This window comes from Periplaneta americana, chromosome 4 (genome assembly GCF_040183065.1).
Source record: "Periplaneta americana isolate PAMFEO1 chromosome 4, P.americana_PAMFEO1_priV1, whole genome shotgun sequence".
Lineage (NCBI taxonomy): Eukaryota > Metazoa > Arthropoda > Insecta > Blattodea > Blattidae > Periplaneta > Periplaneta americana.
The window spans coordinates 34,953,230-34,965,813 of NC_091120.1; the positions used below are offsets into that span (position 1 = coordinate 34,953,230).

A 12,584-nucleotide genomic window follows, 5' to 3' on the forward strand; every position below is an offset into this window, starting at 1 on the left:
ACTCCCTATTGCCATTCTCTTTCTACTAGTGTTGTGGGATTTAATCGATTAATCGATCAATTTCTGTTGTAAGACTAATCGATCAAAAATATTTAATCGAATAATCGAATCGATTAAAATTAATCGGTTGTAGTTGATATTAATTACTATTTTGTAAATACAAACTCATACTAAAAATTCCGTTCTTTCATTTTTTTATTCATTTAATCCTTCGTTCTTTCTTTCTTCTTTTCTTTTTTCTTTCTTTCTTCCTTTGCTCCTCTGTCTCTTTCTTTCTTTCTTCCTTTTTATCTTTCTTCCTTTATATCTTTCTTCCTTTTTTATCTCTCTTCCTTTTTTATCTTTCTTTCTTCCATCCTTTTTATCTTTCTTTCTCGTTTCCTTTCTCTCTCTTCCTTTTTATCTTTCTTTGTTTTTATCTTTGTTTCTTCCTTTCTATATTTCTTTCTCTCTCTCTTTCTTCCTTTTTCTTTCTTTCTTCCTTTTTTATCTTTCTCTCTTCCTTTCTCTCTTTCTTCCTTTTTATCTTTTTTCTTCCTTTCTATCTTTCTTTCTCTCTCCCTTTTACATCTTTCTTTCTTTCTCTCTTTTCCTTTTTATCTTTCTTTCTTTTTATCTTTCTTTCTCTCTCGTTTCCTTTTTATGTTTCTTTCTTTCTTGTTACCTTTTTTCCTTCCTTTTTAGCTTTCTTTCTTCCTTTCTATATTTCTTTCTTTCTCTTTTCCTTTCTCTCGTTCTTCCTTTTTTATCTTTCTTTCTTCCTTTCTTTCTCTCTCCTTTTCTCTTTATCTTTCTTTCTTCATTTTTATCTTTCTCTCTTTTCCTTTTTATCTTTCTTCCTTTCTATTTTCGTTTCTCTTTCGTTTCCTTTTTATCTTTATTCTTCCTTTTTATTTTCTGTTGTAAGACTAATCGATCAAAAATATTTAATCGAATAATCGAGTCGATTAAAATTAATCGGTTGTAGTTGATATTAATTACTATTTTGTTAATACAAACTCATACTAAAAATTCCGACAATATTTCTCTCTCGGAAATTGCTTACTTAAAAGCACAATAGTACGTTTATTTTCTGACTGTAAACCAGATAGCGTAGGGAAAATCTTTGCACAAACACTTCAGAAAGGTATGGAGATATTACAGTGACCTGATCAACCTCTATTGAAAGTTGAAACACAATACGAAACCTTGATTAAGTTTATGGTTTTCCAAGAAAACGTCCACCTTGTTATCAGCTCATCTTCCTAACATATGAAATACATACTTTTCTGGGATTCGTTCCCCCCCCATTCCTTATAAAATAGCCATGTCTACACTGTGAGAGCGTAATTATCTTCTTCTTCTAAAATCTGATAATTCGGATTACAATAGGGGCCAGTCTTCTGTTTCGACCGCTGTAGTTTTGCAGTTGCAGTTTCTGTGCCGAGTTTGTACATGATGGTTGTGCGTTTAGTTTGATAAAGAAAAAAATCAGTTTTCTGTGGTCTGTGAAAAGTGTAACCTCCATTATGTCATATTAGAATTTGAGAGGTAAACTCGGTGAAACATTTGGATTTAAATTGAACGATCGTGGAGAAGAGCATAACAGAAAAAAAAAGTTTTTTCGTGTTTAGTGATGGAGGAAATATTGTTATTAAACGTAGAGCGCCACTTAATTCGGAGCATGTGAATGCACTCACATGTTTAAAAACATGGATGAAGCAGTATTAACTAGGTGAGTCTTCATACTTTTTATTATTTATGTTTGTCTCAAAAATTCTCGAAGAAATTGACACAATAAATTATAAGCCTCATAATAAATATGTTAGTAAGTAATTAATATAGTTGTTTTGTAATATAACGATACAATATATACAGATATACAACATTTAATAGTTATGCTTATCACCGAACACAAGTTAAATTTAACAATAATTGTGTATTACAGTACATTTTTCAACTCGATCAAAGCTCGATTAATCTATCGATTTAGTTCTAAGTATTAATTTTTAATTCACCTCTCAAATATTGTTAATATATATGTCTTCTGATGTCATAATTGTGTTAACTTCCAACCTTCTCATTTTCTTTTCGTAAGTTATAACTAGGTTCGTAATGTTGGGGACAGATTACACAAGTTGACTGCAGCATATTTCATAGGCCGGGGACGTTAGCTAGTACGAGGACATTGACTTGGTTCTGCTAGTGATTGCGCGAATATCAAGGTGCACATAAACAAATCTGGACAGCTCTAAAAGTAAATATGCGCTTCATAGCATTACAAAGATATATTTTTTGTACTTTTCGTTATGTGCAGAAGAATTATCATAGAATTATTCGTGAGTCTGAGTTTGCTCCTTTCTTTTCTTATGTTACAATGTATATGTATATAATATCGCTTGTCACCTCGTATGTTTGTATTAGATAATTTACATGTAATGTTCCCGTCATTCACATCAAAGCACTCACCAAATTAGGCTGCAAAATATGCGCCTGAAAACCTTTAATCTTCGGCATTATTATTCAGCAGGTACACAGTTTATGCATGCTAGAATAGGGATATCTTATGCGAAGTTTTACCGTCAGATGGCAGGAGCGTTCCATGCGGCGCACAATGTTGTAGGGCTATGTTTTGTCATATGCCTCAGTTGACTACGTTTTCCCGCTTGTTGGTTTTCTGTGCGTGTCAAAATCATATTTACAGTTATTTTGTATAACCTAGTATAATTTAATATAATTCAATATTTTCTTACCTCATAATTTAATTTAATTTACAATAAATAATAACGTAAACCTGTATAATATTCAGCGATTCCCCGAGATGGGTGGGGAAATCTGCAGTATGCAGAATATAAATACGAATAAATTGAATGTTCATGAAACTAAACGAGAACTTTGAGAACAATATACACGAATAAAAAAATAGGAAATATGTCCAAAGTGTTATTGCCCTCTTTAATAATTAGTATTTAAGAACCGTACGCTAAAAACAGGATATGCAGCCACCAATGTGTTTTTTTATAGGGAAGATACTATCGAGATTGAATTCCTTGTATTTTTTTCTGTAGTTGCAGAAAGATCAAATGCAATTTTTAATAGGATGATATAATATGATAGCAGTAGTATCACGATTAGTTGTGTGTTTTGTAGGCTAAGGACATGCAGTTTTGAATACTATGTAGGATGAGTTTGAAAATTTGAAGTTAAAACATGGTTTTAATAATTAGGGTACAGTACATTAAAAACATTATTCACGAAATGGGTTCCACTACGGATCGTCCTGGATAATAAACATCCCAGTTTATCGAGAGTTTACTTCAGGCGTAAACTTCGGAGACTCCTACAACTACTACATATAATCTAAGCTAACATAGCTTGCTGTCGAGGTTGCATATGTTTTTATTAATTGTTCTTTTTCCTCTTCCAAAATGAAACTGTAGTCAGCAATTCCTTACTTGAAGTAGTTACTTTTATTTAATAGCTAGCACTTTCGAGGCGCAATTTAATTACTTATATTTTTTAAGATTTAAAGCATATATTCAGAATATTTCGGGATCTGATTAAACACAAAAAGTTTTCCCTGGTGTTTACATATAGGAACTTAACAAAAATTTGCCATTTTTAGTTGTTTTTAAGAGTATTTAATATACTAATACAATACGTATATCCTCAATGTTTATATACCGAAAAACAAATTCTCACGCAAAGTGCATCCCTCATAGTACACATGCGCTATCTGTTGGTGCTAGTTCAGGATATCCCTATACTGACTGGTGAACGGATAGTCATCTTGAAACCACAGTGACGCATCCTATCGGTCCGCAACATTACAAGTTTAGTTATAACCATAACAGGTCCTATTCGACTTCTCACTTGAAAAATTATTTTCAACTTAAAAAGATTCTATCTGAAAAATGATCAATTCAGCACACACAGACTATCACAGACTGTCCTCCCTTATTCAAAGCACATGACAAAATTTCAGACGAACTGAATTAAAAATGACAAGTCCTTTTTAATTCAAACTTCAAGGCTTTCTCCTGAAACATTATGGAAAATGCATATAGAACATTTTCATTCTCGCATCACGATTGTATGTGTCTTTCTGAAAATGAACTATAACATGAGTATCATTCACAACATGATAAAATAGGGAGCATCCGCTATATTTTCTTTTTTTTAAATACACACTTAATAAAACTGGGGAGAAAGGATACATTGTTTGATCAAAGTTTCTCCTTATTACAGGAAATAAGACATTTTACTGTCCTTTCGTGAGGTCCTGAAAACGAATGTGACGTCATGGAGCAAGATCTCTATATAGCAGGCAGTGAATCTCATAGTTATCTAGATAACCATGGCTCCGATTATATTCGCTGTCTGACTGTAGTGTTGGCTAAACTGTTGTTTAGTCAGCTGTCCGAAGACAGGACTGGACCCCACAAGTGACACCAACAAGCCATCACTCATGAGACAACTATGGGGTAGGAGATAATGGGGTAGGGTGGCCAGTTCCTTTCCCCCTCTATTGCATACATCGCTGACTAGATACATATTATTAAATTAATCGTTAGCTTATTGGCGATTGTTAATTTTATTCTTCTCATATCCTTTTCTAAAGCGACGATTGATGAACCCAGAAAGAGGCACTTCGGTAAACAGCGGTTTACAATGAAAGATCATAATAGTACATTATGCAATGAGCCTATAATGGCAGTAATTAAGACGCGAGTATGTTTGTTTATGAAATTAGCGCAAGCGAGTTTCATAATTTTCATACGAGCGTCTTAATTACCATTATAGGCAAGTTTCATACGACTTTTTATGCTCGACCATATCTCCAACTTGAAATTATGGTTATGTAAGTGACGAACGGAACTGACCTGAATTGTGAGATGTGTACAGACGCGAAAGTATTGATTTTTTCCAATGCACGAATATCATTGACCTTGATATAACCTAGAGAACATTAGTCTTGGTATAACCTGGAAATTGATTTAGAATTGAAAAACGAGATGAAAAAATGGAATTTATTTGAATATTATTTATAATTAACGCTAATTATTATAGTAACAGAACATAACCTTCTGCGACAGTATTGGATTTCCAGCCTCCGTGACTTTTCGCTAATTGTCTTTCGATTGCATATCCGAGAATAATCGATACTGGCGGGTTTATAACGGTACAAAGGTGATTTGTCATTGGCTGAACAACTGAATTATAATGAATAGGTGTACTTTAATGAGGCGCATTAAAGGGTTACTACTAGGTGTATAATTACTACATTTCGGCATGGTCGAGCATAAAGAAAATTAATACGTGCATTTGGCTAAGTTCGAGCTGCTGATTTAAAATATTATGTTATTTTTTATAGCACGAGAGTAGGGGTGGTACTCGACTGCCATTCATGTGAGAATTCTGCAATTAACTACAAAATTATCTACTTTTCCAACAGATTCACTGATTTAGTTTGTGATTTTTTTCTAGAATTTACTAAATTGTTTATTATTCTCAGTACCTGCAGTTGCTTTGGCGTAATAACGTATTTAAATGAAACCAATTCATTCGATAAATCAATGGTTCTATAAATATGCCCTTGTGCATCTCTGTTTGGCGAAGTTCAAGCTGCTGATTTAAAATATTACCATGGATAAATATATAATAGGATGCGAAACTGCGGTCAGCACCATCTGGATGTGGGGGTTTGAAATAAGGTGATCAGCGCCCACCGTCTTAGGTGGTGAATATTAGAAGTACGTGTTGGGTACATTACCGAAAGTTCTCTATTTATCCGTTCGAGATATTGCTGTACGGGAGAGTCGAAGATGAAGATGGCGGACTGAAACTTGCTAATAAGTGAACATAAAGTGATACGGGTGTGTATAAGCAGTGTATGTTAAACAGTGATGTTTATGGACGTTGTAAAAATAGTGTTGTTGAATGTATTGTAAAGTAATAGTAATATAATAAATTGAACTATTTAAGTAGTTTTTGCAGACTTTTCCATACCCAAAGAATACAATCCCAATTATCTAACCTTTTGCTTTATTTTTTGTCTCTGTCTGGTTATATTTTAATCGGGTAGTGTAAAACACATCGTCTCTTTTATCTTCCTGTTGGCTCCGGTAAGAATTTTCAGTAGAAGATGCTGTGAGGAATAAAACCGTAAGGGTGCTATTCATAGACATTTCGCTAGCCCGGGCTACGAGCGTTCTAAAGAGGATTCATATCATATCATATCATATCATATCATATCATATCATATCATATCATATCGCTGACACTGGTTTATGAATACGAAAAACGTTAGTTCGCTGATCATCCACCGAAAGCCCGCGCTAAGAATGTCTATGAATACAAATGTTTTATTTTAAATTGGGTTAGTTTTGAATATCGATGAGGGAGGGAGGGAATACTTTCTGCACAGTTTAACATTTTCGTCACCAGGTGCGCTGCTAAATGCATGGAGTAATTACTCTTTTCGCTACTTGGTGCGCTGCTAGATGTAATAACGCCCCTCCCAGAAATAGATGGCAGCAAGATCAATTTCTACAACAGCGCCTCTAGTATGTGTTACGGGAAACTCATTAAGTTTCGCATCCTATTATATATTTATCCATGATATTACGTTATCTTTTTCTAGCACGAGAGTAGGGATGGTACTCGACTGCCTTTCATGTGAGAATTCTGTAAATAACTACAAAATTATGTACTTTTCGCAAGGTTGCGGGTTCGATTCCGGGCCAGGTCGATGGCATTTAAGTGTGCTCATGTCAGTAGATTTATGGCATGTAAAAGAACTCCTGCGGGACAAAATTCCGGCGACGCTGATATAACCTCTGCAGTTGCGAGCGTCGTTAAATAAAACATAACTTAACTTCTACTTTTCCAACAGATACACTGATTTAGTTTGTGATTATTTTTTAGAATTTAGCCTATTAAATTGTTTATTATTCTTAGTACCTGCAGTTGCTTTGGCGATTAAGGTATTTAAATGAAACCGATTCATTCGACATAAACTAAAAGTTTTACAAACATCCTCTTCTAATTTTTTCGCATAGAAATTAGCTTAAATGATATTTATAAATGTGTGTGACTTTTATCGATGATTTTGTCACGCCAATCAAAATTAATATGAAATATTAAAGAAGAGTGAAAATATGATTACGAGTTGTCTGTACATCCTAGAGATCGGTGACATATGGGAAAATCCAACAAATAAATTATATACACCTACCATTAACAAAATAAATACCAATTGAACAATAAACTGCCAAAAGTTAAGCTCATGTTCCAAGAAGCTGGGGTGAAGTTTGTAATGTGAATTTTTTTTTTTTTTGGTGCCTGCGGATAGATAGACATCATTGTTTTTTGTACTCCGTATTTTCAATCACTCAGTCTCGTTATTAATATCGGTCAGTGAGTTATATTTTGACAGGCAACTTGAACAAGGTATATATTTGTAAAGGAGGATTTATATATAAGGGATCCATCTGTAAATCTGTGACCACTCCTTCTATGAGTATCTTGTCTTAATTTATTTCTATACCTAGAATCTTCAAAACTATTTTATCTGTTTCAGATTTTTTAACATCGTCCTTTTAATCTGTATGCACCAATAAAACACAGTTGTAATTTATAATGGTGAAATTTCGTTCTTAAACAGTATTCCTTCAACTCTGCATATTTTAACCGTCAGTATACTTAAAAACACCATTCTCCATCCTAATGGACCCATAATAGTACATTATGGAACGAGCCTATAATGGTAGTAATTAAGACGCAAGTATGTTTATGAAACGAGCGCAAGCGAGTTTCATAATTTTCATACGAGCGTCTTAATTACCATTATAGACAAGTTTCATACGACTTTTTATGCTCGACCATATTTCTAACTTGAAATTATTCATAAGTATTCATGTTATTCTTATCTGACTGGGGAGCGGAACTGACCTTGTGCAATATCTCGTAAATTGTGAAATGTGCGCAGACGCGAAAGCATTGATTTTTTCCGAGGAACAAATGTCATTGACCTTGATATAATCTAGAGAGTAAAATGAACATTAATCTTGATATAACCTTGAAATTGATTTAGACATTGAAAAACGAGATGACAAATTGAATTTATTTGAATATTATTTACAATTAATTCTAATTATTATAGTAACAGAACATAACCTTCTGCGACAGTATTAGATTTCCAGCCTCCGTGACGTTTCGCTAGTTGTCTTTCGATTGCATATCCGAGAATAATCGATACTTGCGCTTTCATATTGCTACAATGGTGTTTTCTGATTGGTGGAACACCTGAACTTTAATGAATAGGTGTACTTTAATGAGGTCCATTAAAGGGCTGCTACCAGGTGTATAATTACTACATTTCGGCATGGTCGAGCATAATAGTACATTATGCAACGAGCCTATAATGATAGTAATTAAGACGCGAGTATGTTTGTTTATGAAACTCGCTTGCGCTAGTTTCATAATTTTCATACGAGCATCTTAATTACCATCATAGGCAAGTTTCATACGACTTTTTATGCTCGACCATATTTCTAACTTTAAATTATTCAGAAGTATACATTTTATTTAGATCCCGGGCCAGGTCGATGGCATTTAAGTATGCTTAAATGCGACAGGCTCATGTCAGTAGATTTACTGGCATGTAAAAGAACTCCTGCGGGACAAAATTCCGGCACATCCGGCGACGCTGATATAACCTCTGCAGTTGCGAGCGTCGTTAAATAAAACATAACATAACAACATACATTTTATTTGTATTTGACAGAAGATCGGAAGTGACCTTGTTCATAGCTCTTGAATTGAGAGATGTGCGCAGACGCGAAAGTATTGATTTTTTTCCGAGGAACAATAATGTCATTGACCTTGATGTAATGCAGAGAATATATAACCTGGAAATTGATTTAGAATTGAAAAACGAGATGACAAATTGAATTTATTTGAATATTATTTACAATTGACGCTAATTATTATAGTAACAGAACATAACCTTCTGCGACAGTATTGGATTTCCAGCCTCCGTGACGTTTCCCTCGTCTTTCTATTGCATATCCGAGAATAATCGAAAACCTGAACTGTAATGAATAGGTGTACTTTAATGACATGCATTAAAGGACTGCTACCAGGTGTATAATTACTACATTTCGGCATGGTCGAGCATAAAGTATATTTGAAGTAGTTTGTTAATAGTACGGCTGAGGTAAAATCCTTTTGATCGACTTGTCCGTATAGTCTGATTTATGCAGTTGGTTAGATCTCTGCTGGAAGATGTGGAAAGGCGTGACCTGCTGGGTGTAGCGCGTTTTGCTTCTTTCTTGTTTCCAGAGACCGAACATCCGAAATGTGAGGAAATAGACGAACTCCGCACCGCTGAGCAACGAGAAGCCTAGAAACAGACCGGCGATGCCCCCCAGAGACACTGCAAAAAATCACACCACGATCATTTGTTTTTATTTTCCCATAATACGACGTATGAAAAAACTAAGTTTATAGAGATACTGTGGGGGAAAAAAAAAAATAAAAAATAAATTACAGTCTTTCACGAAATAATATTTTCAGCATCTCTAATACCAAGGAACTGATTTCGGACATGCGGTATGTCTGTCAATGTGTAGTAGTAAATTTCTTTTAACTATTGGAAGAATTTTGTTTATATTCAGTATGTACGAGTCACGTTATAAACAAAAAAATAAAATTAAAAAAATAAAAATAAAAAACAAACTAAAAACAAAATAAAAAAGTAAGAAGAAAACAAAAACCAAACAAATAAATCAATCAAAGAGAGATGGAACCACGAGGAGTGAGTTTTAACGGAAAGCAGAGTTATCCAGACTTGAAGCCGTTTGTCCTGATCAAAAACAGTTTAATTGTATTTCCTATGCTTCATAAACTTGTAGGTAATCAAACATACGGTAACAATTTTTTTAACTTGCTTAATGAAAGCTGCATGGACAGAACAGGACTCATTTAAAGAATGACTAATATTGAACGAAATTCTCGCATGGTTTTTGAAAATCATTTAAATTCATTTCAAGACCCTGGGGGAGGGTTGTCCACTCAGGAAACAATATTTATTGCAGACGGATGTCGACGAAATCGAGACCTGAAGAAGTAAGAGCCCATCGGAGAAAGTGAACAACGTGGATTTAAAAAACTTCTAAGAAATATAGAGGATGATTTTTTAATCCGATGATGCATATGAAATATAAATAATTATTTATGATCCAAGTGTTAAAATTACATTTAATTTCGTGATTAGGAATGTTTGAGAAATGAAGCTGTAAGCCGAGTGTAGCAAACCTGCAAACAAAATAATATAATTTTAACATGTGTGTCCGTAACACACTCCTACTCTGATGCACTTGGAGGAAACAAATTAAATGAGATGCTCCTAATACGTGGATCGTCCAATAAGTAATGCGCCACATTTCTCTTTGTCGTTCAAGGTTTGTTTTATTGCAATTGCATACATATACCATGTTATTCTTCAATTAATTGGCTACAAATATCTATTTCTCCACATAGACAGAGTGATTTACGAGGAAAGGTAAAAAAATTAGATACGATATCTTAGGCCATTTTGAGTGAAAAAGTTCATATGAACATAGGTCCGTTTTCGAAAGATGACGGAGCTAGATGCATTTTTTTGGTAAAACGTCTCGCCCCAATGTGAATCAGACGTTACCATATGCTGTTGTCGTGAGACGTGAGACAAGGTCAAGATCGCAATGAATGACGTAACATTGGAATCTGCATTGTGAGCGATGTAGATAACAGAAACAAACCGGGTGGTGGGACATTACAAATGTCCAATCGCCTGCCCTTGTCTGATGCAATGACACAGAACCCACAGATAACAAAAATAGCCTACACTATCATCAATTCACAGCAATTCCGTCAGCTACCTACAATACAGTAGTTATACAGGTACAGTTATCGAAAGTGTTAAGTTGTGTTTTTCAAGATGCTTTATACAGAATACGCCGATATTGTGTATGTTTATGGTTTGTGCGATGGAAGTTCCTTGCGTGCCGTCGCTGAATATGAACGACGCTTTCCGAACAGAAGGGTACCATATCGAAGAGTACTTACTGTCTATGAGCTTGGATGAAAGACTTTGTATAGCAAAGGAAGGGGGAAATGAGAGAGGCGCTAATCGACCGTATTTTGGATGCACAGATTATTATTATTAATTATTATTAGTATTATTATTAATTTTTTATTAATTGTGTATATTATTGTCATTATTGAGTGTAATTAGTTACCACTGCCACCGGGTATATACCCATTTGCAGTGTGAATAAATGCATACATATCGTCGATTTATTGGGAACATGTTCGTCGGGAAATTTCTGTATAAAAGCAAGCTGACATTTCACATACTACTCTGTTCTTGCATAATTTAACACAATCAATACTCGTTGCTCCCTAGTGTATAACACAGTGAACGAAACTTCACACAATAAAAATGAACAAACGTGTACTCAATCACACAGCAAACGAAACTGAACGAGGCTGAGTAATACGCTCTGTTTACAGCTAAGGCGCCTGCAAGACTAATCGTGTTACGAAAAACGGGGGAGGCCGCCAGCTGTGCAATCGGTGAGTGCTGCCTTCCTGCCAAGCTAATGCTTTCCGAGCAACGCCGGAGACCTCGAGTTGCGTTGTACGTGAGAAATCCGTTATATGCGATACTATGAGAGGAACACTCCGTAATAAAACAAGAAAGAACAACCATATTAAATTATATAAAGTAATGGCAATACCTACAAGACTCTATGGAAGTGAGACTTGGACCATGACGGAGAAGGATAAAAGTAGATTACAGACCGCAGAAAATGAGATTTCTCCGAAGTATCTCAGGAGTGAGTGACATGATTAGATCGAATCAGAAATGATAAAATTAGACAAAATTTGGGAGTCCGCAGCCTGTTGTTCAATATCAGTGAAATTGGTGAGATCACATACAACGAATGGACCAAAGTAGACTACCCAAAATGGTTGCTTAATATTCTCCCAAAAGGAAATAGAAGTATTGTTCGACCATGAAAAAGATGGCAGCAAAAATAATGACCCGCAACAGGTTTAAGAGCCTATAGCTTGAAGTATTATAATAATAATAATAATCATAATAATAATAATAATAATAATAATAAATTATAACACTGATGAAGTCGATGGTGAATAATTTGCAAGCGTCATGTCATTTTCTTGATCGCTCGCTTAATGACATATTACGTAATCCAGTATCACCGTAAGTGGGCCTATGTATTAACGGAGATGAGAAGGTGAGTACAACAGTTGCGTAAGTAGAGGTAAGACAGTCATGCTAAGTTACCTGTCAGGTCGAGCCAGCCAAACACCACGTCTGTGCGGTACTTGACCATTGCGGGCTGCTTAAAGTGGATGTCTAGCTGCACATAGTCTTCCGAAGCTCTCGTACTTCTGCGAGAATAAAGGGTTAAGAGTAATTTTATATACCGCGGTTTCGAAAATAGTTCAATACAAATAAGTCACACTATATCATTATTAAACCGCGAAAGTTCATACAATTGCATGTTTCTATTGATATGGCATATTGAAAA

The 12,584-nt window shown here is 34.8% G+C and overlaps 1 protein-coding gene across 1 annotated transcript in view; it reads right to left on the reverse strand.

The window, feature by feature from the left end:
* Positions 1–8,586: 8,586 nt before the first annotated feature.
* Positions 8,587–12,584, reverse strand: part of LOC138698798 (pickpocket protein 19-like) — a 43,052-nt gene continuing 39,054 nt past the window's right edge. The window contains exons 9-10 of the mRNA XM_069825023.1: positions 12,338–12,444; positions 8,587–9,418 (exon numbers count right to left, since the gene is read on the reverse strand). Coding sequence (XP_069681124.1) covers positions 9,183–9,418; positions 12,338–12,444 — 343 coding nt within the window. The 3' untranslated portion in view covers positions 8,587–9,182. The remainder of the gene's footprint in view (positions 9,419–12,337; positions 12,445–12,584) is intronic.